Source organism: Mus caroli, unplaced genomic scaffold, assembly GCF_978045245.1.
Source record: "Mus caroli unplaced genomic scaffold, Mus_caroli_1 scaffold_13, whole genome shotgun sequence".
Lineage (NCBI taxonomy): Eukaryota > Metazoa > Chordata > Mammalia > Rodentia > Muridae > Mus > Mus caroli.
The window spans coordinates 72,240,473-72,268,172 of record NW_028227268.1 but is presented as its reverse complement, the minus strand read 5'-3'; the positions used below and the strand labels follow the sequence as shown (position 1 = coordinate 72,268,172).

General features: G+C 44.4%; 1 protein-coding gene across 5 annotated transcripts; it reads right to left on the bottom strand.

Annotated features, from left to right (window-relative positions):
* Nucleotides 1–438: 438 nt before the first annotated feature.
* Nucleotides 439–27,700, bottom strand: LOC110304477 (uncharacterized). Of its 5 annotated transcripts, XM_029483367.2 has the most exons (8): nt 27,525–27,700; nt 26,683–26,747; nt 24,530–24,656; nt 24,028–24,106; nt 13,868–13,952; nt 5,555–5,681; nt 4,861–4,953; nt 439–3,751 (listed from the first exon to the last, which is right to left on the bottom strand). In XM_029483367.2, exons 2-8 carry the CDS (start codon nt 26,713–26,715, stop codon nt 2,322–2,324), a joined length of 1,974 nt encoding a protein of 657 aa, XP_029339227.1. In that variant the 5' UTR covers nt 26,716–26,747; nt 27,525–27,700; the 3' UTR covers nt 439–2,321. The 5 variants fall into 5 exon arrangements, with proteins under 5 accessions (XP_029339227.1, XP_029339228.1, XP_085686171.1 ...); XM_029483368.2 differs by lacking the exon at nt 26,683–26,747 and having other exon boundaries at nt 27,525–27,625; XM_085830045.1 differs by lacking the exons at nt 26,683–26,747; nt 27,525–27,700 and having other exon boundaries at nt 24,028–24,123; nt 24,530–24,534.

Here is a 27,700-nt window from a genome sequence, read left to right as displayed (position 1 = left end):
TGTCTACTATAAAATATTCATCTGCAACTGTATACTGAAATCCTAAGGGCTGCAGACACAGCTCAGGGGAAGAGCACCTCCTGAGCATGCACAAGGCCCTGGATTCAGTCGTCAGCACTACAAGGAAAAAAAATATTAAAAGTTGTGTAATAAAAAGGCAGCCACACACCGAAACATACCAAAGCGATACCTCCATCTGGACTGTCGTTGGCTTTGAGAATTTAAGCAGTTATAGAAGCAGGTATAGAATCAGAGATAGAAGGAAGGGGGCATGTTCTCAACTCCACTACTAAGACCAAAGCTAGGAGAAACTAAAGGTAACTGATAACATTACCAGCAAAAATATTTGAACAGGTTACAAAACAAATAGTGTTCTTGAGCCTTGAGGATAGAAATGAACCTATAACTATCATAGATTAGCAGAGCTGAAGACCTCGATTCTTTTTTTTTTTTTTTTTTTGGTTTTTCGAGACAGGGTTTCTCTGTATAGCCCTGGCTGTCCTGGAACTCACTTTGTAGACCAGGCTGGCCTCGAACTCAGAAATCCGCCTGCCTCTGCCTCCCGAGTGCTGGGATTAAAGGCGTGCGCCACCACGCCCGGCTTTTGAAGACCTCGATTCTTAAAAGGTTATAAATTAAAAGTTTCTCTGACTCTAAAGTGCAAACAGGTTCATAGCAGGAGACTCTTGTCAACACTGGCCTTCTACAATACGTAATATATTGTTTGGATGACAGTCTGCCCACCTGTCTGCTCAGGCCAACTTCTATAGTACTGTAAGACTCTATTCAGCTAGATCCTAAACCAGATCCCACTACAGATACAGGGGAGTTAGAAAGAAGCTGCCCCTAGGGGAAAATTTTAATTTGAAACAGTATGTTCTAAATTAGTAAACTGAGTCTTTTTTAATCACTAAGGGCTATGGAGAGAGAAAAAAAGTCCTAAACTCTTTGTATGTGTTATGTATCCACTTTGGCACACACATGTATGTACATATATGTGAGTGTGTGCATACAGCCATTTGCCTATGATGATGTTTTAGCCAATGACAACATATGTTAGAGTGGTCTCATCAGACTACAGCTGGTCTGGGAAATCCCTATTTGTCCAATTACATAAGAGCTGTCGTGACTCTATTAACTATTATAGCACCTTAGGTACAATGCATTGCCCATTTGTGCAAACAAACCCTCTGTGCGGGCAGCCAGACATCACAGCACACGCAATTATATACAGTACATGACACATGGTGATGGTGACAAACTACATTACCAGCTTACTCATTTGCTATACTATACTTTTATCCTTAGAGTATACACATTCTACTAATAAAATTTACACCAAGCATGATGGCTCATGCCTCTGATCCCAGTACGTGGGAGGCTGATGTAGGAAGACTGCAAGTTCAAAACCAGCCTGCTCTACATAATGAGTTCAAGGCCATCTTAGGCTACATAGTGAAACTCTATCTAAAATAAACAAGCCAATCAATAAAAACCCTTACTATAAAAAAGTATGGATATATGCATGCATAACAATTAGTAAAAAGAGGCCATGGATTTGAAGGAGAGTGGGGAGGAGTGTATAGGAGGGTTTGGAGAAAGGGAAGGGAGAAATGTTGTAATTATAACCTCAAAAAAACTTTTTTTAAAAAATTATGGTATGTTGATCACCTCAAGAGATCACATTGATTGGCTGACCCAGACTATCTAGGGCTATACAAATGCAATGATGTTCCTATAAACATAAAAGTGCCTAATGAAGCCTTTTCTAACTGTATCCCCATTGTTAGGTGACATGGCCATATATACATAAAAGTCCTCTATGTGTATATATGAATATAAATGCATACATACACACATGTATGTTGTATAAGGGGCAATTTATAAAGAGCTTTATTGTTGATACACAACAAGTCAAAGTATTCTTTTCCTCTGTAGTGGCTCTTTATGAAAAGGACTTCTCCCTATAACTCACCATTTTAGGGACTGAGTCCCCACAATTCTTCACACTATTAACTACATCAAGGACTATCTTGAAAAGAAAAATCATAACACAGAAGCTCTTAGAAAGAGATGGCCCTCTCATGAAACAATGCTTATATGCAACAGTTACTCATGCGCTTTGTTTTTTAAATGAGGCCTTTCAAACTTTTTCTACGAATTTTTAACATTCTTTGTAATAGTCCTTAAATTGCTGATGTCAGCATTCTTTGTGCATCCACTGTCCATGACTTCGTGGTAACTATTTGCTGTACAAGTAAAAAAGATGACACTATTTTGATTTGCATTCTACTCACTATTCTTCTGGTTGCTGTCTTGGATTACAGCGATGAATTAAAGTTCTCAGGCTTGTCTCCTTTCAGAAATTTCTGATACGGAGTAAGGGATGAGCTATAGATAAAGGGTGTCCCATATTCTTTCCATTTATACAGCCTTTCCTTAAGGTGGACTTTTTTGTGTCTACAAAGGTTTGACCTGTAACTATAGGCTTTCCCACACTCCATACACTTGTAGAGCTTCTCTCCAGTATGGATTCGCTCGTGTTCAGTTAGGAATGAATACTGGCTGAAGGCCTTTCCACACTGATTACACTGATAGGGTTTCTCTCCAGTATGGATCCTCTGATGCCGATAAAGGTTTGATTTACAGCCAAAGGCTTTCCCACATTCTTCACACGTGTAAAGTTTCTCCCCAGTATGAATCTTCCGATGTTCATTGTAGGAGGAATACTGGTTGAAAGTCTTCCCACATTCGTTGCATTGATATGGCTTCTGTCCAGTATGAATTCTCTGGTGTTCGATAAGGGTAGACACACGTGTAAAGGTTCTCCCACACTGCAAGCACTGGCAAAGCTCTTCTCCAGTATGGAGTCTCTGGTGTTCGGCTAGGGATGGAAACTGACTGTAGCCCTTCCCACACTCAGCACATTTATATGGCTTCTCCCCTGTGTGGATTCTCTGATGTCTGTGGAGCTTTGCTCTGCAGTTAAAGGCCTTGTCACACTCGGCACATTTATAGAGCTTTTCCCCAGTGTGAATCCTCTGGTGTACAGTGAGGGTGGAACACTGGCTGAAGGCCTTCCCACACTGCCGGCAGCGGTAAGGTTTCTCTCCGGTGTGCACCCTCAGGTGTTTGATGAGAGTGGAGCTGCTGCCGAAGGCTTTCTCACACTCGCTGCACTTGTACGGCTTCTCTCCGGTGTGGGTTCTCTGGTGAGCCAGGAGGGAGGATCTATGGCTGAAGCTCTTCCCACACTCGCTGCATTTGTAAGGCTTCTCCCCAGTGTGAATCCTCTTGTGCTCTAGAAGATGAAGGCTTTGGGTAAAACCCTTGCCACATTCACTGCAGACGTGAGGTTTTTGTCCTGGGTAGATTTGAAAGCTTCTCATTAGATCAAAATTCTGTGGTAAATCTTTCTCTGAAGTGTGATACATAGCAGGAACACTTTCTGTAGGATCATCCTCTTGTGAGACAAGTGCTTTACTTATGAACAAGGGTTTCTCCGGCTCGCGGCCTGTGGGAGTTCCGTCTTCACTGGTGGTTTCCTTGGGTGACGCTGCCCCTGGCCCATGTACTTTCTTTTCTTGCTCCTGTGCTGTATCTCGGCGCTCAGTTTTCACGAGCTCTCCAAAGCTGATTTTCCAGTAAACACACTTAGTGGATCCATTCTTTATCAGCCCATTAGATGTCTCTTCAGTAAGAACATCTTGTTTGGGTGGCAATGCTTCTATCTCTGGCCAAATCTCGAAATCTGAAAAGGATTGGAAGAATTAATTCCTCCTTTGCTAGAATAGAGACACGGATGCATCAGAAAGCCAACGAGACTGGCAGTAACAGGGAAAAGAGGATTCATGCAGCCTGATCCCAAACATGGACCTGGATCTGGAGGGAAGTGGGATGATCAGAGGTAAATGGGCTAAGGAGCAGGGTATGAGGATAGACTAGACAAAGCAGTCCTGAAGCTGAGGGGACTGCAGTTCTAGAGAACAGGAACTCCACACAGGGAGGGACAGAGCAGACCACTTAAGGTCATACGGAATGTTGTGAAGGGACAAGCTGAGGCTAAGCACCAGGAGTCCCTGTTTCCTCCTTCCCACCCCGCACACGCAGCACCCCGCACACGCAGCACCCCGCACACGCAGGCAGCTCCCTCTGCTTCCTGTTTCTCAGTCACGGTCACTGCATTTCCCCTCATGGCCCTCTGAACCCCACCTATATTGATTGTTTTTCTTAAAATTGTGACTTCACACTCAACTGTAATTTCATCACAGCCTGTGAAAGGGGAAAGTGGTCTGTCAAAAAGTTGATGTTTGTGTCTTAAATATTACAAAAGCCGCAAGTTCAACACATCAATCACAATGAAAAACAATAGCACGGGCCAGCCATGTGCAGCACTCTCCCCTCAGGCTGAAAGGACGGCATGCTTTCTTGCTCTCTCTCGTCCCTTCCCACCTTTCTGTTAGGCCAGAGGAGAAATGACTTATTCATTTCCTCTTTAAGTTAGCACCAGAAGACTGCATTCTCTTTGTAGGAATCTTATGCAAATCTGTAAGTCTATGAAGTCAATTTGTTCTTGAGTGTCCCCACCTCAAGTTTAGCTCTAACTCTACGTGAAAAGATTTAGCTTGTGTTCACGTTAAGAAACGCCGAGCTTTCTTTACTCGATCCGTAACTGAAAATAGATGATCGTTGCATTTAGATGGCTGCACGTCAACAAGCTATCCACTTAAACACAAGAGGCCCTAAGCATCTCCAAAGGGCTCATTATTCACAAAAACATCACTGTAGCACTGCGCCACTGCCCTTTCCCGACATACTCAGATAGATTTCTGTGTCTCCATTTGCCAACGGCTCACTCACCTAGGCAGGTGTCTTCAGGGACTTCTCTTTCCATGCAGGGATCTTGCCCTTTTTGCAGCTTGCCAATCACAGGAGGTATTGAAGCCTGAAACCCTGCTCATGGGAAAGAGAATGGAGTTGGGATGAACGGCCTGAAGAGCAATCCCAGAGCCACTTCATATATTACTCACCTGACCTAGAAAGCAGAGAAGTTCAGTCTTGCAAGGTGGGACACACAGGTAACAACTCACTTCCCAGGGGGACACTGGAGATTTAGGGCATAGGGCAAGAAGGAAGGACCAACTCAAAATTAACGCACGGTCCTAAAAATGAACTTCTTTCAGACAGGGCATTCCTGTACGGTTTTTAACATCTAAATGCCTTCTATGAATTTCAGATTCTGAACTGGGATTTACTCACTGGCCTCAGGCAGTAAACAGACTGACGGTAGGGTACAAGGAAGGGCAAAGAAAGTCGGGAACACAAAAGATGTCAAGAGAAAAAGTGTACTTTCAACTCCACAGAGATTAGACTTTTCTCTGCAGCATAATGGAATGGAAAACAGAGGATTCTGAGCGCAAAGAAGCAGCTTCAAGATATCTTCTACTGGACTGTTCATTAGAGAAAAAACCCTTTCCCGGCAAAGCCGGGTAGCAAGTAGGGGTCACGTGCTTCCATGGCAGAGTCTTAACCCCTTACCCAGCAAGCCTCTTACCTAGCGAGGCCAGGTTGCTGTAGTTCTCCAGCATCACCTCTCGGTACAAGGTTCTCTGAGCAGGGTCCAGGTGCAACCACTCATCCTGGCTGAAGGACACGGCCACATCCCTGAACGTCACAGGCTCCTGGAACAGCAAACCCATTCCTGCTTACCCCAGACAATGGGTACATACCAAGAACTAAAACTATCTCAGAATACTAAGAATTTTGAATCATTTCTTTTATGGAAATAGTTATTAATTATTTAAGTAAACAAGTATTTATTGAGAACCTGCTAGAATCAAAGCTGTGGGGATTTGGGCATTAAAATCCCTGGCAGCAGGATATAAAATCCAAACCCAGAGGGGCTGGAGAGATGGCTCAGTGGTTTAGAGCAGTGACTGCTCTTCCATAGGTCCTGAGTTCAAATCCCAGCAACCACATGGTGGCTCACAATTACCTGTAATGGGATCTGATGCCCTCTTTTGGTGTGTTTGAAGACAGCTACAGCATACTCATATATATATAATGAATAAATACTTTAAAAAACTCTACACCTAGAATTTTAAAGTGTTCTAAGCAGGCACACCCTTCTCTCAGTCAAAATCTAAATAAAAGAAAGGATAACAATATAAATCAGAACACATGTGGAGCAATGTAGGGAAGCTGAGGAAAATACCAACCAAACAGGAAGAAATCCCTGGACAGAAAAAAAAAAAAAAAGATTGTTTAATCAGTATGTTAGGGGGCTGGCAAGATGGCTCAATGGGTAAGAGCACTGCCTGCTGTTCGGAAGGTCCTGAGCTCAAATCCCAGCAACCACATGGTGGTTTACAACCACCCGTAATAAGATCTGACTCCCTCTTCTGGTGCATCTGAAGTCAGCTACTGTGTGCTTATGTATAATAATAATAAATCTTTTTAAAAAATAAGTATGTTAGGAATGGTGGTAGGAACTTGGCATGCACAGTCTCCTTTAAATCTTATGAAAACCCTCTAGGGAGGAGGCTACAGTTAAAGTACTTTACAAATGGAAAACCAGGTCTAGAACAGTTAAATGACCTAGGTTAGCAGGTTAGCTGAGTAGGTAAAGGCACTTGCTGCCAAGCCTTGCCAGCCTGAGTTTGGTCCTTCCTGAGCACATGGTAGAAGGGAGCCAATTCCCACAAGGTGTCCTCTGACCTCCACACTTGAATTACGGCTCATACAGACGCAACCAAAAGGTAAATGAACAGGTTAGGTAACCCTCCTGAGAGAATACCGGGGAACGTGGTAAAACCAGGTACCGGGCTCAAGTAAACAGACTTCAGAGCTACTAGCATGGGTTTCTATTCAATATGAAAATCAAAAGAACTGCAGGGTTTGTAAAACTATGTATGTGCCAAATAGTCATTAAGAAAGTAATTTCAGTCTGGCGTGGTGGTGCATGCCTTTAATCCCGGGAAGAGGCAGGTGGATCCGACTAGCCTGGTCTATACAGTAAGTTCCAGAACACCCAGGACTATACAGAAAAACCCTGTCTCAAATAGATAGATAGATAGATAGATAGATAGATAGATAGATAGATAGATAGATAGATAGATAGAAAGATAGAAGATAGATAGATAGATAGATAGATAGATAGATAGATAGCAAAGTAATTTCCTCCAAAAGAAACAGCTCCCAGATATGAGAGAGTGCAAGGCAGAAAAAGAGGGGTTTTTTTCCTGGTTTTTCAAGACAGGGTTTCTCTGTATAGCCCTGGCTGTCCTGGAACTTACTCTGTAGACCAGGCTGGCCTGGAACTCAGAAATTCGCCTGCTTCTGTCTCCCAAGTGCTGGGTTTAAAGCCATGCACCACCACTGCCCGGCTCAGGAAGAGATTCTTATTATAGCACATGAAAGTAGTTAGCTTTGAAACAAAACTGTGGGTGAGTATTTTACTGAGAATCCGTCAACATGGGGAGGCCATGTCACTTTAGCCTTGCACACCTACCACGGGGGCTGACTCCTTCCGCTTCAAGGAACAATATCAGTACTAGGTAGGGACATTCTCTGGGTGCTGAATGCAACATTAATTATTCTACTTAGTTATTAATTCTACTTTATTACATTATTAATTCTACTTTAACAGTTGTTGGCACACTGGTTACAGGACCTGTGAATGCACAAGGAAAGGGACTCTGTAATTCTGTTTACCTAGAGGACTGAGACATGAGCAGACTATGTAGATTAACACACAGGTAGAGCTGTACTGACGATGGTCCTTACTAGGAAGAGTCGGCTGTAAGAGAAGCCTACGTCGTCACAGCTACTGTGACATAACTAACTGCTAGGACAAGGAAACAGATTTTCCCTCCTGGTATCTAAAGAACCAGCCCTGTGGATAGCTTAATTATAAAATAGTGTAAGACTTCTGACTTCCAGAACTGTGAGACAACCAATCTGTGCTGTTTTAAACACTGAATCTGTGGTAAACTGCTGCACAGAAAAAACAACAACATAGAGGTAAAAATTTAAGGATAATTAATGTATGTGTCTATTAATAAGGCAATGGATGGGCATATGATAATATACATGTTACATGAAATACATACAGCCATTAAACAAAAATGAGGTAAATTTGTACCCCTGGCACCAGACTTCATCTTAAATACTACTGATCCATATGAAAAGGCAAGCTATACAACAATCTTTTGAAAAGTTTTGTACATGTATACACCTATGCAGGGTATACACGAAACACCTGGGACACTTCCTAATTATTCCTTGGTGTTTGTGGTTAGGGGAAAGCAATCGTTCATTAATTTTTTATCATCCTCATGATTTTTTATGCGTTTTTTGTTCCTTTCTTTCAGATCTGTTTTCAGTGCTGGAGATGAAACCCAGGGCTTCAGTCATGTTAAACACATGTTCTACCCATGAACTACACACTCAGCCCCTGAGTTATTCCAGGTCACCATTTAGGGCTAAAGAGAGAGCTCAGTGGCAACGCACTTGCGTGGTAAACATGAGGCTCTAGGACCAGTCCCCAGTAACCACAAGAACAGTCAGAATCCACCTAAATTTCTAAAGTAACTTCAACATTATACCCTAAAGGCCTGGATGTGAGCTGTCTTCACATACTTGTGTATCTGAACACTCCCTTGGTGCCCAGCCTAGAGACTGTATCCTTTTGGAGCTGTGGTCTAACCAGCAGAAGTGGGTCACTGGGGTGGGTTGGGAGGTAACACATTTCTGATTCAGTTAGAGCTTTCGGCTTCCTGACCTATCGAGATGTGAACAAGCTGTAGTGAACATTACCACCGTCCTAGTCCAATCTGCTCCAGCGTTCCTTTTCCTGCCATGATGGGCTGTAGTCCCTAAAGCCATGAGCCAATAAGTCCTTCCTCTTTAAGTTGCTTCTGTCAGAAATTTTGTCCTAGCAATACAGAAGAGTAGCTAATATACACTTCTTTGAATTATCAGCAGTTTCTAAGAATTATAGCACACATCCTTATTTCTTCTCTACAGCAAACATATTCTTTCACAGAATACCAGAAACTTAAAAGCACACAGGACATTATTATCTCTTCTTTATGCTACGGCTGCTGGATGTTCCCAGTTGGTACAGTTTATGAGACTGTACCAAGCATACACCTGTACAGCTTTCATTTAAGGGCAAAGGAGAGAACACAGCAAGACTGAATGAGGAGGCCAACATTCCATTATGATTTATCTTCTTTAATAGCACACCAGGCCTTCCTCCAGTATCCCTGGACCTGTGTGCAGGATCTTAGTTACGAGCCCTCTAAAGAGGCCCTCAGACTTACACAGTTACCTTTCTAATGTTCTAGCCTGGATTCCCAGCCAGCAAAATTTCCTTTTTAGCTACCACAACTTCTTTGAGTATTTCTTGTTCTGCTGGCAACAAACAAGCCGAATTCCCTTCTGTCTGGGAGTGTCTCTGTCTTGCCTCCATCTTGAAGACTGTCTTCACTGGAAACAGACTAGGTGACAGTTTCTTTTATAGGAAACATCGTCTGACTTTTTCTGAACTCTAGTGACTCTGATGACAAGCCAATGGCCATCACTTCTCTGTGTGTCATGTTTTCTGGTTTGCTTTTAAATTTTTGTGCTTTGGTTTTTTTTGTAATTTGTCTGTGACTTTTCAGCTCAATATGAGGTGCTGCAGCCATGAGAGGTCATTACCACAAATCATGCCTACTCTAAGTGAGATGTGCTGTGTATATAAATGCTTCATTGATTGGTTTACACACGCATATACACACATGCAGTTGCACACGCACTCAGTATCTCTATAATTTTATATTGATTACATGTAAAATGATATTTGGATATAATGTATTAAACAAAACATCAAGTTACTTGCTACTGTGTATTTCTTTAATATTGTCACTAGGAAGCTTTAGACACATGGACTACATACATGGTTCACACATGACAGTGACATCATGTGACTCTTTTTTTTTTTTTTTTTTTTTTTGGTTTTTCGAGACAGGGTTTCTCTGTGTAGCCCTGGCTGTCCTAGAACTCACTCTGTAGACCAGGCTGGCCTCGAACTCAGAAATCCACCTGCCTCTGCCTCTTAAGTGCTGGGATTAAAGGTGTGCGCCACCACTGCCCGGCTGTGACATGTGACTCTTATGAAAGCCTCTTTCTCACAAAACTGCTTCAATACATTTCAACTGCGCAATACATTTCAGTCCTCAGATTCTGTAAACTATGTAACCAGATCCTTATGGATAAAAAAATTTATTTTAATTTTTAATTTACCATTATTCTTTGCTTGTATATGCTATCCACATATGCATGTATTTCTAGCGTGCATGTGTGTGGAGGCCAGAGGCAGGCAGTGGGTGTCTTGCCCTATTGCTCTCTCCCTTTGTGAGATCGAGCCTCTCACTGAACCTGGAGCTGGCTGGCTCACAAGGTCAGCTGCTCAGTGAGACAGGCTCCTCTCGTCCTGACTCCCTGCACTCTAGTGCGCAGTGTTATGACGATGCTGGAGCTCTGAACTCAGGTCCTTGAGCCCGTGAAGCAAGCACTTCACCCACTGAGCCGTCTCCACACTCTGCAGATGAGTATTCATCTTTTTATGTTGTCACAAACGCTACATAATGATCATTCTCCTAGCATTCTCTGGCAGAGGCTTCCCTGTAGTTGTGAGGTAAACCAGTGGTTCTCAACCTGTGGGCTGTGACCACGTTGGGGATCACATATGAGTTACCTGCATATCAGATATTTACATTACAATTCATAACAGCGCAACATTACAGTTATGAAGCGGCAATGAAGAAATTCTATGGCTGGGGGTCAACACAACAAGAAGAACTGTATCAAAGGGTCACAGCATTAGGAAGGTGGAGAACCACTTGAGATAGACTGAGCTGCTGGGTTCAAGTTACCACGCACTTTTGATTGGAAGATGCAGCAAACTGCCCTTTTTCAAGATGGCAGTATTACCTCTCACCTCACATACTCTTTGGATAATGTGCTATCAGTACTTCCCAGCCAAGAAGAGCTCCCTCCCGTAACCCTATGAAGTGGTGTCTTATTTATTTTCTATGCTGTGATAAGACACCATGACCAAGGCGACTTCTAGAAGAAAGAGTTTATTTGTGCTTACAGTTCAGAAGGAAATAGCTACACTACAATTACAAACTCTTCCATTAACTTGCCTTGCCTAAAATGAAGACTATCGGTCCACCGTCCACCTTGGGATGAGAAAACTCACGTGAAGTATCCCCACTTTGGACAGAGAGTAGCCCAGGCCTGAGCTGGGACTGCTACGCACTGTATTCTGCTGGTGTTTGTCACTACTGTAGCACTAACCTTATGGGAGAAACAGGCAGAGTTACAGGGATTAACAGCGTTAGTGAGAGGCCAAACCTACTCCATCTTGGGACTGGCCTCCTTTAAAAAACAAACAAACAAACAAACAAATAAAAAACCCTTAACTACAGCAAAACTCAAGCTGTACCCACATACCAGGAAGGACCGAAAAGCTTGTTGTTGGCCAGAGTTACTCCCTGGCTACTTCGTAGCAGCAACAGTTAATCAAAGATTAGCCTGATTGTTTCAGATGTACTTTCACACTGTTCATGAATGTATACGGTCTTGCTTCAGATCGCCCACCTGTCGGCTTACAATGGACATTTTGTTATATACTTGTCAGGATAAACCCTCCCTCACTTACTTCCATTTCCTATAAAACCTTGTCCCACTGAGGGTTCGAGTCTGCTCTGCCTTCCCTTCCTGTCCTGCTGCGTCAGAGTTGGGTGGGAGGATAGTCCAAGCCCAAGCTTGTAATAAAGAGACCCTAATGTTATTACATTGGAAACGGCTCCGTGGTGGTTTTGGGGGGTTCACAAACTGTTCCTGACACAACAAGAGAAACATCCTGCTCCGCTGGCTTTAAGCCGCACCTCGCATTCCTCTGGTAAAACTACAAAGGCAAACATCAACTCTGCCACTCCTCACGATTTAAACTGCCCAGTGAAAGGGGGAAATGCTCTGGCCTTACTAAGGCTCATTAATAGATTCCTGCTTCTGGTGGAGAGAATACACGCTCCACTTCTAGCCCTGGATGGAGGCGTGACAAGTCTAAGTCAGCCTGAACTTTACAAACTACTGTGTCCTTCCCTTAAAAGTTAATCCAGGAGCTGGGGAGATGGTTCAGTGGTAAAGAGCATTGGCTGCTCTTTCACAGGATCCAGTTTCAATTCCCAGCACCTACAGTGTCTCACAACCATATATAACTCCAGTTCCAGGGGACTATGGCAAACTCTTCTGGCCTTCACGGGCAACTGGCACACATGGTGCACAGACATACATGCAGGCAAAACATCCATACACATAAAATAAAAATAAATTTTTTTTCCAAAAAAATTAAAGAGGTAATTAAGCTGGGCCTGTCAATCACCTGGCCAGAGTTTGCCTCTATCCACCTTCTCACCACCAAACTCTGGTTCACTTGAAGACATGCTAAAGACAAGGAGGACTGATTATCCCTTAATGAAATAATGTGCTCGGCCTTCCCAGAAGCCTTTGGGCAGTGCCACCTTGGAGCCTGCCCAACTTTCAGTTATTCCAAAAACTGTAACTTTTCTTTTTATTTATTTATTTATTTTTCTTTTTGGCCAAAATCCTAAACATGCTTTCCTTGGAATTCTGGGGTTTCTCACCCATTCTCAAAATCTACTTCCCCCACCACACATCTGTCTGCTGTGGAGAGAATATCTTATGTCTGTAGGGATTACCTGTCAATAATAAATCTGATGGCTTATGGCTTAGGCGGAACATAGGAAGTGTGACATCTGGGAGGAGAGAGTTCTGGGACAGTGCCAGGTGAGAGATCCACTTGGAAAGATGTGAGAAGACAGACACATGGTACCTGAGCACAGGTAACCAGCCAGGTGGCAGAATGTAGGTTAAAATAATTGGGTTATTTTAGTTATGATCTATTCAGAGCAGAGCCTAGCTACATGGCCAAGGTATGTGTAGCTATATTTTGAGTCTCAGTCTTACTTCTGAGAGCATGGGTCTGGGAGGAAGCACCAGTCCTAACATGTACAGTTTGCCCATCATGAGCCTGCTGATCTCTGCTGCTGAACCTGCCTTTCTTGTTCCTATCTCACTCCTCCTGGCAGCTGCCAAGACTTACTGCTTGCCTGAACTGTTATTTTTCTCAGCCTCTAATAACATTTTCTTCAAGCTTCCTTCTGAGTACATGTCTAGGTTCTTCTATTAATGAAGTTAAGAACCCAAAAGAAAGGGCCAAATTTCCCTGGCAACTGAAGACCACAGAAGATATATTAAATTATGTCATGTTTGTATGGATGTGGTACCTGTTGATAATAATAATAATAAAATAATAAATATAATATAATAATAACATAAAATAAAAAAATAAAAATAATTAAAAAATAAATAATAAATAAGCCTTTGGCTTAGGCAGGAAATTAGGAAGTGGGACATGAGGGAGAAGAGAGAATTCTGGGATTGAGCCAGAGGAGAGATCCAATGGTAGGGAGACCTTCACAGCTCTGTCTTTGGCTAACACAATGGGGTAGGCACTCCATCTGAAGGATTCCCCATATAAAAAAAGAAAGCACCTGGGAGGTCTTATGAGGTGGTGGCTATCATCTGTGCTGGACCTGGCAGAATCCTTTGATAAGTGTGAGAAGGGAGGCTTTTGTATCTTTTCTTTGCAGGTCAGCTTCAAAACTGGAGTTTGCATACCCCTGTTAAATGCTAATTTTGCAAGGGAGAAAATTGGCAGGGGCAGAAAATGGAAACACATCCACATCTGAGTCAGAAAGCAATTTATGCAAAGACAAGCTTCACTTACTGTGCCTCGGGCAGCCAGCAAATCCACAGCCATTTCCCTTCTTAGTGTTCCTGCCAAAGGAGAGCCGAGTGCTGACCAAATATGCCTGGGAAGAAAAAAAAAGGTGTAGTAAGGAGTTCTGGTACAAAGGGAAGGCTTGGAGCCAGGAGGGTAAAGCCACCCACAAAGGGGGTCTGGAGAAGTGGCTGTTGATTAAAAGCACTTCCCTTGTTCACAAAGAAGTTTGATTATCAGCACCCACATTGGGCTATCCACAGCTACTTGTAACTACAGGGGATCCAACATCCTCTCTGGCTTCCTTAGGTACTGTGTGCTCATGGGCACAGACACACAAACAGACACAAACATACACACATAAAAATAAATTAAGTTTTAAAACCCACCCATAATGGTACCAAATGACAGGAACACTGACAAAGCCAACCTGCCAAAACTACATCCCTTCTGTATATTAATCACACTTCTTCTTTCTTACATTGATCCCTCCACACCCACCTACAGGCCCTTTAGCACCTTGTACAAAATTCGTGGCAATGTCAAAAGGTTGGACAGGACTGATTTAAAGTACAAAGGATAACGTGTCCAAGCTCTCTGCAAATGCTGTGTCTGTCTACCTCAAGAACTTAAGTGTTTGGGAATTCCTGGAACCAGTCCTCTGTGCAGCAGAGGTGGGGCTGTGCTGTCGACGTGGCTGAGGTGGACAGCCAGGAGGTTCACAGCCTGCCCAAAGTGTCAAGACAGCAAGCATCACAAATGGGAAGGAAATTCTGCTTTCAGTCTAAGGCTCCGATCAAGATTCCGCGAATGCTCGGGCCACAATGTGCCTTGGTTTCTTCTTCTGCACCATAGGCACAATGAAGGGCCAAGGGGCCTGTAACTTGCTATTAGATGCGCTAATTCTTTAAGTTAGATTAGACTGCTAGGTATCGGCTGTTGACTTTAAGATCTGCATAGCTAAGATGCTACAGAAGATGCACAGGCCTCTGGATCCTCAGTTTGGTCCCAGCCACGCTTCGTGGCAAAAGATCCCCGAGCCAGAGGCCGCAGAGCAGTCGCCAGGCCGCGCCGGGCTCGCCTGGAAGCCCACCGCCCGCTACGCCCCGGTCGCCCCTCTTCACCCCACTCACGGACGCCGGCGCTAGCTCCCGCCACTCTCAGCACGAGCAGTCTCGAGAATGTCGGCCCCAGACGCTCTCTCCTAGCACAGTCAGGATCACCTCGGCCAGGAGCCCCCCAAAACGCCGCGAGCAGCCCCGCCACCCGGAGAAACCCCAGAGAACTACTTCTCCCGGCATGCCTGAGGTCTTTTCTGACTACACCTCCCAGAAGGCACCGGGGCCAGGCGAGTTCTGAAAGCTGAGTCAGGTTGTGTTGTACTGCAAATCCAGCAAACCTGTCCCTGCTCTCTCAGTCAGTCCCTCAGACTTGTTTGCTAGGAGGGTGAAGTGATGTGACAGGACAAAACTGGAATTTAAGGTTTAGGATCCAGGTACCAGGCCAGCCTGACTAACTACATGTGGACAGCCAGGACTACATAGCAACACTAAAACAAACAAAAAGCAAAACAAAACAAAACTCTAGGAGAACCCTAGCCCACATCACTAATCATTGTAGTTATTTTTACTGTATACAATATGCAGGAAACAATGTGACATGGGCCTTGATGTGCATCCCAGGATGGCTTCAGAAAGCAGGAGGATTAAAAAATAAAAGTAATTGATTGAATGCCTTTTGATTTTTTTTTTAATCCAGCTAGCTGCTGAATCCTAAAATCAACTTCCATTTGGTTGGGACAGCAATGGACCTTCAGAGATCCTACCTACCTCTAACCTCTAGGATTTCGTTGTTTTGTTTTGTTTGTTTGTTTAAAAGAAATACATAACTGTAACTCTCTCAAGCTTATCTTTCTGATCTGGGAAATCAGCCTGAAGAACAACAAAAACTCAGCAGTGAAGGTGTTTAAATAGCCCTTCATGGCTAAACCAAGGCTCTCTTAGAAGCCACAGTCTGTTGAGTGAAAAAAAATCCCAGTTTCAGGTATGTGTTGCCTCTCTAACAGTATCACTGGCCATAGAGGCCCTCATAACCTCTTACCCTTCAAAAGCAATTGTTTCTGGTTTTGTTGTTGTTTTTGTTTGTTTCCAGAACTATATGAAAGTTCCTGATGCTGGAGATGTCATATTCTTTCGTTGCAGGAGCATGGAGATTCAGGCTTGACCTGAGCTGGAAGATATCTCCATGTGCTTGCTAGCTCATTGTCAAAGTGCCCCAAAGCAGCTGTGCAGGCTCCTGGGGTAGAGCCGATGCCAATATTCTTGTTCAGCTACAAACATAGTATGAGTACAGTCAGGATTTTCCATCTTCATTTAAAGCCTGTTTCACTGGAGAAAACTTCTATTTTCCAGGGCAAAACCTGTGGCTGGGGAGATCCTAGTCCCCAGTAAGGGAAACTACTGCTATTATTTTGTTTAATAGGTACTACACACCTTCGAACCATTTGAGATAAAGGGAATAGAAAACCACAGCTATTAACATTGGTTGTGGGAGAAAACTTAATTTTTAAGTGTGTGTATGCTCATATGAGTTTAGATGTCCATGAAAGCCAAAAGTCTTCGATGCCCTGGAGCTGAAGTTACAGGCAAGTTAGGAATCACCCAACATGAGTGCTGGGAATTGAACCAGGGCCTTAAGCAAAAGTGGTACTATAACCTGACTTTTGGCTTCTTTGTGCGTTTTTTTCTCTTACCTTCTCCACCCTTATCCCCTCCAAAGCCCCAACACTAGGTAGGAGAGAAAGGATAGAGGGGAAAGGGGGCGATGATGTCATTAGACTACTTCCTGCTGATGAGGACCTTTGAGCTCCTTGGGGGCATTTTTGATCTTTGTAGTCAGGATATCGCCAACCAGAAACCAGCAACAGCAAACAGCAGGAGAGGCGTGAGCTGCCACACCTCTCTCAGGGGCTCTTGTATTTATATACTCTCTTAAGAGTCCTCAGAATTCCAACCGCCATACCCTTGCAGAAACTATCTGCAGCTGGCAGAATCATGTACCCTGCCAGAGCATGAGGCAAATCATGTCAGCTGCTGTGGACAGTCTGAAGCAGCCACACACCCCACACCTGGGATTAAAACAAAAACATATTCCCAAAACAGTACTATGTTTTAAAAGAAACAAAAATTCTCACTATGTAGCAAACTGTTTTAACCATGGGATTGCAATTTCTCCTGACCTGGGAAACACCCCTCCCCAGTGGGAGGTAGTTGTTGTGGGTCACAGTTTGTCATGGCACTAAGAATACTGATTGTTGCTGTGGTATACTGAGCCTCAAGCCATGAATGGAAGAAAATAATCAGACAGACATCTGTATTCCTCTAAGGCACAGGGAAGGTTGCAGAAGAGGAAGAATGGAGAGGGTGCTGTTATGTGCTTTGAGCTTACCTTGAATGGAAACAGGGAAAAAAGAGGCTCACAAAGCTCAGGAAGCTCTAGAAATTTCATAGGCTTAAGAAGCTGACTCGAGAAGTTTATATAAACAGAGCACATCAGCTACAGGGAGCACTGTGCTACACTGTGACATAATTTCTCATTTCTAACAAACTGTGTGTGTGTGTGTGTGTGTGTGTGTGAGAGTGTGTGAGTGTGTGTGTGTGTGTGTAAATAAAATCTGAAATGCATTTGTCTGAGGAACCTCACCTCACAATTTAATACAGCAACGGTAATTGCTCTCTGAGAAAAGCAAGTGGAGACGGCAGGCATTTTGTGCCTTAGAGTGCCTTCGGGTCTGAACCAGAGGTGGTAAATTGTGGGAAGAATTCAAGAAATAATACACCTACATACTCAGGGTGATTTTCTTCTCAGCTTAGTGAATTTGTTGGGCTGACCTTCCTCAAATTGTATTGAGGCGTGTGTCTGTGTCTTCAACTGTTAATTCTGTACCAGCAGACAACTAAGTGCTGGCAGGATTTTGGTATTGTCATTTTTATGCCCATCACTAGAATTCTACACTGTAAATGTTTGCCCTTCCTAGCCTGCCTAAAACAACCTAAGAAATTGGTTGTGTTAAAGATCTAATGGCCAATAGCTGGGGCTAACACAGGGGAGGCAAGAAGGGAGAGATTCAGAAGTGGACATGGAAAAGAACAGAGACTGGAGAGAGATGGGGGCAGAGAACTAGGCTCGTGGCCGGTCTCAGGCTAGTACATTTGAGTTAAGTTTAAACTGCATCTGGGAGACTGCCCCAGCAAAAGGCCTGAGCTCTAAATTATACTGGAAGTCTTCATGTTGCTGGCAGGCCCAAGAAAATCCAGCAATAGAGAAAGGAAAAATGAACCAAAATTGTTAACAATAAACAAGCAGCCAGGCGTGGTGGCACTCGCCTTTAATCCCAGCACTCAGGAGGCAGAGGCAGGCAGATTTCTGAGTTCGAGGCCAGCCTGGTCTACAAAGTGAGTTCCAGGACAGCCAGGGCTACACAGAAAAACCCTGTCTCAAAAAACCAAAAATAAAATAATAAACAAGCACTTGTTTCCAGAGTATTAAAAAACACACTTTAGTGAAGTGACCCTGAAGCAGCTGTGCGTTACCTACACAGACTTCTTTTCTCATGTTTTCTAATTCAGCGATTTTGCACTCACACTCAAAGGCAGACAACACAGATCCTAGGCTGGTCTCAAGTATGCACTTTTACCTAAATCAGCAGTGATGTTAAAAAAGCTGGTGGCTATTAAGTCTGCATCACTAGAAAGAAAATATCAGTTCATCTCAGTGTCAACTCCACCATCAGTGAAACGTCAAAGAATCCACATACGACGTAACATTTCCAAATATTCCATGTAAGTTTTCCAAACACTCACGAGTTTATACTGCATCACAAATGCCTGATGTTTGCTGAAATCTAACTTCATGCTCAGCCCCGACTAACTGCTACTCATCACTCTCTGGATGAATTCTGTTACAGTCAGCGGGGAAGGAATGTCTCAAGGCAGATCTACTGCATGCATTTTACTTCTATGGTTTTTCTCAGTAATGAGTCTTCTGGTGGTTGGCAAGAGATGAGCTCTGACTGAACGCTTTCCCGCAAGCTTTGCATTTGTACGGCCTTTCTCCTGTGTGGATCCTCATATGTGTCATAAGCGAGGAACTCTGTCGGAAGGCTTTCCCACAAACTTTACAGTTAAACGGCTTCTCTCCGGTGTGGATTCTCTGATGCTGAATAAGGGCCGAGCTTTGGTTGAAGGCTTTTTCACAGTCACTGCATTTATAAGGTTTCTCACCAGTGTGGATCTTTCTGTGCGTATTGACCGCAGAGTGGGAACTGAAAGCTTTCCCACACTCTTTACAGTGATACGGCTTCTCCCCTGTGTGGATCCTGTGGTGGATGTTAAGCCGTGAGATCCAGGAAAAGGCCTTTCCGCATTCGGCACACTTGTACGGCTTTTCTCCAGTGTGGATTCTTTGATGTTGGATAAGTGCTGAGCTTTGGCTGAAGGCTTTCCCACATTCCTTGCATGCATATGGTTTCTCTCCAGTGTGAATTCTCTGATGGATAATCAAGGCCGAGTGGTAACTGAACACTTTGCCACACATATTACAGTGAAAGGGCTTCTCTCCGGTATGGATGCGCTGGTGTCTGCTCAGCCGTGATATTGATGTAAAGGCCTTCCCACACTGGCTGCATTCATATGGTTTCTCCCCAGTGTGAATTCTATGATGCTGAATCAGAGATGAGCACTGGCTAAAGGCTCTCCCACACTCGTTACACTTATAAGGCTTTTCTCCAGTGTGGATCCGTTGGTGATTATGAAGGGAGGAGCTGCCTTTGAAGGTCTTGCCACATTCCTTACATTCATAGGGTCTCTCTCCAGTGTGCATCCTCTGATGCCCAATGAGAGAGGTGGTGAAGCTGAAGGCCTTCCCACAGTCACTACAGATGTACGGCTTTTCTCCAGTATGGACTCTCAGGTGCTGTGCCAGGGATGAGCTTTGGCTGAAAGCTTTCCGACATTCCTGACATTTGTAGAGCTTCTCTCCAGTGTGAGTCCTCTGATGTTTGCTCAGGGAGGAACTGTGGAAGAAGACTTTCCCACAGATGTTGCATTTATAAAGCTTGCGTACTGTGTTGAATCCCAGAACTGAGTACTGCTGTGAGTGGGGCTTTCTCCCTCTGGAGGCAACTCCAGGTTTCCTAGGAAATGGAAGTGTTATACAGGGATTTCTCACGAGTCCGACCCCTGGAAAGCCTCGCTCTCGTCTCCAGCCTCTTCTAACAGAAAGCAGCATCTCGCTGAAAGGGTTTTTCTTAGTGCCTGGTTGCTCCTCTAACTGTTCCTCGTTTATACACGTTTTTCCCAATATGAAGTTAAAAAATTTATCCACTCTCTGGTTTTTCAAGACTTCCTTATTTTCTTCTTTGGAAACTATGGGTTCAAACAAGCTCTTCCATCCTAAATTAAACAACACGTAAGTAACTCTTACACAGAGAATAAAGGAAAATAATGTAAAATCATGTAACGCGGTCAGCAAATCCAAACTCAAAAATCACATGACGCAGCTAACAAATCCAAACTCAGAATCTAATGAAAGGTTAGGACAAGGACAAAGGAAAGGAAATAGAGGAGGGTAGACATGCCTGAAAGGAAAGATCTGAAGAAACGTGTGTGTGTGTGCGCCTGTGTGTGTGTGTGTCTGTGTGTCTGTGTGTGCCTGTATGTCTGTGTGTGTCTGTGTGTGTGTGTCTGTGTGTGCCTATGTGTCTGTGTGTACCTGTATGTCTGTGTGTGTGTGTGTGTGTGTCTATGTATGTCTGTCTGTGTCTGTGTGTGCCTATGTGTCTGTGTGTACCTGTATGTCTCTGTGTGTGTGTGTCTGTGTGTGTGCGTGTGTCTATGTATGTCTGTCTGTGTCTGTGTGTGCCTGTATGTCTGTGTGTGTGTCTATGTATGTGTCTGTGTGTCTGTGTGTGCCTGTATGTCTGTGTGTGTGTGTGTGTGTGTGTGTGTGTGTGTGTGTGTGTGTGTAAGTGGGCTGAGGATATCAGATGGCAGCTCTAACAGTAGGAAAGGGTGCCAGTCTTGATTTAGCAACAAAGCCTCAGGTATTGCTAAGCACAGCTTAGGTTGCTATTCAATTCATCATCCAGGTCAGGGGCCAGCATACTCAGGTTAATCCCAAAAGCAATCAGCAGGGAGGAAGAGGAGAGAGGGAGGAGGGAGAGTTGCCCTTGCCCCAAGAACTCTGTGAAGCAGTGTCAGTCTCAACAGTGCCACTCTGGCCCTTGTCAGCATGTAAATGTTATAATGTGCCTTCCCTCAATAGAACGAGCAGAGGCCAATGCTCTGGGAATTACAGGGACTACCCAGGCAAGAGCAAACTCTCCATTCAGTAGCCACGTAACCAAATTGCTGAAGGGGTAACCATGGCCTTATGAAAAGCATATGAGAACAAACAAAACCAAATCAATATGTAGTGGCGGTAACTATACTGATATTTAAACTGAGTGGTAAGATAATGAAGTTGAAGAGAAAATCTAGGGCCCCAGATGGCTGGATGGGGATCATGCTGCCTACAACAACTTAGTTCAGTCTTAGACTCAAGAGCAACAATGCCTGAAAGCTGTCCTCTGAGCTCCACACTCATGCTATGGCTCATCCCCCAACTACCCCTGCACAAAATTTAACTAATGTAAAAAAACAGGTAAAATCTATATAAGAGCCAGGATAGCAAGGATACACTATAAGAAATGAAATCATTGATTCAAAAAAATGAATATATTTTATAAAAGAGCATTCACCCTCCTGATTATAAAAGAAGCTACCAATATAGAAAAAACTGAGATACAGAATCAGACAGAGGGCTTGTTATCAACACTCACTGCTCAAAGACGGTAGAGTGGAGCCAAGTGTGGATGCTATCGATAGGGAAAAAAAAATCCAATGTCAGAATTCTACTGTAAAACCCATGTCTAAAGGAGAAGAGAAAGGACTTAAACTATACATATGTTATACACATAAATGCTGAAAAAATTATTGATAGAAAATAACCTCATCAAAACAAAGTAAAAAATCTAAAGACAGTTCATGAATGGCAACCCAAGACGAAACTGACTCAGAATGCCCAGCTATTGCCAGAACAGAGTAAATTCTGGGAAGTCACTGAGCCCAAGAGAATCAACCTCTGGTACCAGAAACAAAGTCAAAATCCAAAGCAGAACAGGAAGTGGGCACTTACAACACGGCAACCAGAGTCTAACAAACTCAGCTGTAGATACCAGGAGCCATATATCTGCTATATATGGCTTGCAAATGTCACAGTCAAGAATGGCTTGGTAAGTATCTGCGAATCTGCTTAAATTCTATACTGTCGCCATTTTGGCACACCTACATTGTCGTGTATTTACATATGCATATATTTTGTTGTTCTTAACAATGGATATTGAGTTGCAGACAAAAAATTCGAAAGTCCAAGACAGAAGGGTGATACATTATTGTGAGAGCCTCTTACAGTGAAAAGAACTGGAACTTCTGTTTGACTTCATAGCCAGAGTTAACTAAGACACCTAGAGACCACTTATGGGCTCAGCCTGCTTGTTTAGCCTGGTCTGACTTTTCCAAGAACAGTGTAACAACTGTCCTTACTTGCCTTGGATTTTCCATGCAACCAACTTTTAAAACCTAAGCTAATGTATAATTTTAGTCTAATCCCATGCTCCTGACCCAGAGAACAATGCATGATGTGGTAGTCACTTGGAGAAAGGAAAACAATAGGTTGAAGAACAACCTATAAAATAAATGCCTGCCCCAGAGTCCAGAACAGCACTCAGGTGTCACATGATAGCACTGGTCTGTCATCTGGGTCAGTTGGAGTTAGTAAAGCTTTATCCCTTATAACACTCTGTTGTAGATTTCTGTAAAATATCCCTCATTCTTTTCTCATATTCCTGTCATATTCAATAAATGCAGAGCTAACGCTCTGTTGTAGATTTAGTTTATTGTTTATATTAGGTCAATTGGGTTCCCAAATTGCACGGGAATTCAAAAGAGGAGGAAGAAAATCACCATTGCCAGGGAGGAGAAGGTCCCAGGCTGAGAAGTGTAGGAGAGAGACAGAGACACACTTCCAAGATGAAAGAGTCGGGGGTCATGGCCCAAGAGGGTTACAGGCCTGGGTCTGTGGTGGCCAGAAGAGAAAAACAGGTTTTAGTGAGTAATAATTCAGGAATATTGGAAGGGAGAGTAGCCACAGAGAGGTTTAGAGGTCCCCAGCCAAGTCAGGCATGGTGGCGCATGCCTTTGATCCCAGCACTTGGGAGGCAGAGACAGGCGGATTTCTGAGTTCGAGGCCAGCCTGGTCTACAAAGTGAGTTCCAGGACAGCCAGGGCTACACAGAGAAACCCTGTCTCGAAAAACCAAAAAAAGAAGTCCCCAGCCATTGCACTGTTCAAGACATATTAAAAGTGTGTGTGTCTATCTGTCTGTCTGTCTTTCATTCTTGGATTTAAAACATCTGGGCGGGTATTGAGGAGCATGCACGCACCCACTGCCAGGGAGATTAGAGCAGATTAAGCAACTACGGCTTCAAAGCCCTTTGTTAGGGACTCTCACAGGCACCGTGACAAATTCATAAGAGAGTATTCAGGCAGACACAGATTTAGATTCACACAACAGACAAACTACAGAAGGGAGAGGTGGAAGACATGGGGAGAAAGAAGTAGAGAACTCAATCTGGGCTTGGTTTTGGTAAAACGACTGCAAGAGGAAGTCCTCTGATTTATTTTCCTTACTGTGACACCAACACATTTTGGGTACTGTGAGGTCATTTAGTAATGTGTTCACAAGCTGGAACAGGGGATGCACCACAGTCATGAAAGCTATGTGCAAACCACTGAAGTAAAAATGTGAAGGAACAGTAGAGGGATCAAGAATGATAAACATTCAACACATACCACATGGCAGCACATGCTTTCAAATGACAACATGGAGGCATTTGACAAAGTACAACCTGTGCTTGGACAATTCACCTCTCCCTCTGAAAATGCCCTTGCCAGCAACCCCATGTGCTGGCACATCAAAGGACGTCCCTAGCCAGAGTCCTCCGAGCATAATCCCCTTAATGTGCCCAGGCAGTGCCAGGTTCAAGTCCCACTCCTTCTGACACTTACCGAGGTACACACCTTGAAACATTCCACTTTCCACCATCTGGAAGTCTTCTGCTTGTTCTAACTGAGCGATGACCTTTGGCTTGGAAAACAGAATCCCTGCTCATGAACAAGAAGACATGAGTGGCCATACTGGCACGGAGATCCAGCCCAGGTAGACCCTGAGGCAGGGTACCATGCACAGGAGGAGAAACTTTGTTTAGAAAGCAGCCTAAAACTGAGCTCCGAGAGGATAGCCAGAAGTCTCAGGATCTGAGTCAGGGCTCTGGCTCAGGGCTCCTCTTGGTGGGAGATCTCAGGGGACCCATAGCAACAGGAAAAACACAAGAGAAGGAACCCTTTGTCAACTCAGACTTCTCAGAATAGCCTTGGGAAAGAGCAGCCATGACTGAACCCATCCACAGGCCCAACCTAGCCAAACCCTGTCCGTGTCCTCCCAGGAGGTGGGTAGGGGTCGCGTGCTTCCACGGCAGAGTCTTAACCCCTTACCCAGCAAGCCTCTTACCTAGCGAGGCCAGGTTGCTGTAGTTCTCCAGCATCACCTCTTGGTACAAGGTTCTCTGAGCAGGGTCCAGGTGCAACCACTCATCCTGGCTGAAGGACACGGCCACATCCCTGAACGTCACAGGCTCCTGGAACAGCAAACCCATTCCTGCTTAACCCAGACCATGCCCACAGGTAGCCTGACTGAGAAGCAATCCTGTGAGGGTGTTGAGTGTTTCAAACCAAGCAAGTATTTCTGGACATCACCTTCATTCTCCAGCATAAATTCACATATACAGTAGGTGATACTGTGCCCTCAGAAAGCTCATAGACAGTACCCTTGTCTTAGTTAGGGTTTCTATTGCTGTGATGAGTATGACCATGACCAAAAGGCAAGTTGGGGAGGAAAGGGTTTATTTGGCTTACACTTCCACAGCTCTGTTCATCATTGGTGGAAGTCAGGACAGGAACTAAAACAGTGGAGGATCCTGGAGGCGGGAGCTGATGCAGAGGCCATGGAGGGGTGCTGCCTACTGGCTTGCTTCCCACGGTTTGCTCAGCCTGCTTTCTTATAGAACCCATGACCTCCAGCCCAGGATGAATCGCCCATAATGGGCTGGTCTTCCCTTATTAATAACTAATTAAGAAAATGCCTTACAACTAGATCTCATACTGGCATTTTTCAATTGAGGTTCCCTCCTTTCAGATAACTCTAGTTTGTATGTCAAGTTGACATAAGACGAGCCAGCACAACCTTACAAGAGGACACTCGGAATCACGAAACAAAATCAGGAAGACAGAGCTTGGAACCTGAGACTACGAAATGTACTCGTCACCAGAAAAGAGAGGGTGTGCTGGTGTCCATGTTTCTAATTCTCTGCAAATCATGGGCTGGGCCTCCATGGACAACATTCGCAGCGTTTTTACAGTGGAAACGCTAGGAACCCGCTCTTTCTTTAGCATGCCAAAGACACATTTCTATGACCCCAAGCTGGTCACCAAGCTTGGCATCTTTCCTGCTCTGTCAAAGGGCACACGTAAATTAATTATTTGACTCTCATGGGAAATGAATGCAGAGACAGTCTGCACATCTGTTTCTTTGCAGTGCTGGGAGTAAGGCTCTGGGTTTCAGAGCCTTCAGCTAGGAAAGTTAGGAAAGTGCTAGATCTATGAGCAACATCACAGCACCCCCCCCCTCTCTCTCTCTGCCAGGCTTGCCTTGCTTCAAACTTAGGTCCTCAGACTTGCATGGCAAATATATACTACCAACTGAACCATCTTCCCAGTGAGCGTGTGAATCTTCTTAGTGGCTAAGTCATTTGTTAGTCTCAACTCAGAAAGGCTTCCCCCAAGGAACTGGTAACCCACGTCTTTCCTTGAGTGGAATCGCCACAGATGCTAATGTAATAGCCTTTAGATTAAGAAGACTAAAACTCCCTGGGATCTTTTCAAAAAGCTCAGCCAAGCAAGCAACAAAGGAGGACTGCTTGCAGCATGCAGAACTGTGCATGGGGACAAGTCTAAATAAGCAAGAATTGAATCAGTTTCTGTGCTCTGTTTCTGCATTTATGGTACATAACCTTTTCCTTCTGTTCCTTTGGATGCAGCCCAGAATCACTTCTAGAGATGAGGAGGAAGTTAGATCTGGGTGTGAAGGTAGGGGCTGGTATAGGGACAAAGCTCTATTGTTTAAGCTTAGCTTTATGGCAACATGGGGAATGAGGCTGATAAGCATTGATGAGACAAGTGATAATGAGACCAGTCCTACAATCAGTCATAAAACCTCAAGTAGGCTAACATATTGGGAGGGAGGGGTTAAGCTTTCCACTAGTCAAAAGGTATAAGTGGGCCGGGCGTGGTGGCGCACGCCTTTAGTCCCAGCACTCGGGAGGCAGAGGCAGGCGGATTTCTGAGTTCGAGGCCAGCCTGGTCTACAAAGTGAGTGCCAGGACAGCCAGAGCTATACAGAGAAACCCTGTCTCGAAAAACCAAAAAAAAAAGGTATAAGTGGAAAAAGATATTTTTTAAAAACTGTACTGACAGCCTTTGGCCTGATTCCATCTCCTCTGCCTGTATAAGGAAGCCCAGAGAAGCTCAAAAAAGGATAAAATAAATCCCGCCCCCTCCCTGCTGCAGCCCAAAGGCAGCTCAAAAAGAGAAGTTGCCTTTACTCACCTGAACCTGGGCTGGCAGCAACCTCGTGGTCATTTTCTCCCTCTGTAGCTGCTCCTGAGAAGACCCTTGAGGCAGAGAAAGAAGCCCTGAGGTCTACTCATCCTGGCTGCCCTCCAGCCCTCACTGGGCCACACCAGGCTAGAAAACACCTGCTGGGCAGCTGCACAACCCAACCTCCCCAAGCGACAGGGAACCCAAGCGACAGGGAACCTGGGCAGGAGTACCAAGTATAAGCACACTGTCAACGGGCCTATGACCTTTTCACTTGAGGTTATGAATAAAGATGAACTGAACTAAACAGTCGCAGCTATCAAATTCATTATTAACAAGGTAAAGGGCACCGTTGTGTGCAACTCCCGGAGGTAAGAAAAAAAAGCACAAATATTCCACATATCTGCACTTGGACATTGCAAGTGAAAGACACACCTGCAGAATGCATGCCCTTTGCAGACTCCACCAATTAGAAGTTAGTCCACTCTTCCTCATGGGCCTTTGCCTCTGGTCAAAAGTATTACCAAAGTCACTTAAATTAACAAGAACACGCACACACACAAGCCAGAACTAGCAGCACTAGCCAGAACTCAATTTACATTTTAGAGAAAAAGGGGGTGGAGGACAGCTCCTGTAGAGGGAATGATATTAACACGTTCTGGGCTCCGTGCCCAGCATCCTTTCTGCTCCTTTCCAACAGTAAAACCTTAGAGCAAAGGAACAGGGGGGAAAATGGACTGTGAAATTCAGTTAAGATACTGTCCAGCACCGAAGACTGACAGAAACAAAGTTTCACCTCCAGGATTGAAAGCCTGTAGGCGATCTGCTCAAGGCCGACCTGACTAGCTAACCTGAAGCCGGAGGCTTCTTTGACCGCTGTTCGGGCGGCAGAACCTGGAGTCAGGGCCCGAGGCCCTCACCAGCAGCGGAGGCCTCTGCGTGCTTCTGCCAGGCTTTCAGCCCTGGCCAGCAGGTTCCCGGCCGTGCCAGCTCTGTCAGAAAGCCCAGAAAGCTCAATGCCCAGAGC

Excerpts from the sequence above, each read along its gene's own strand:
- LOC110304477 (XM_029483367.2), bottom strand. The coding sequence starts at position 26,715 with ATGACCACGAGGTTGCTGCCAGCCCAGGTTCAG. Across the intron at positions 13,953-24,027 it reads GTTTCAAGGTGTGTACCTCG|GCATATTTGGTCAGCACTCG; the intron begins GTAAGTGTCAGA and ends TTTTCTTCCCAG. Across the intron at positions 4,954-5,554 it reads CAGCAACCTGGCCTCGCTAG|GGTTTCAGGCTTCAATACCT; the intron begins GTAAGAGGCTTG and ends TCCCATGAGCAG.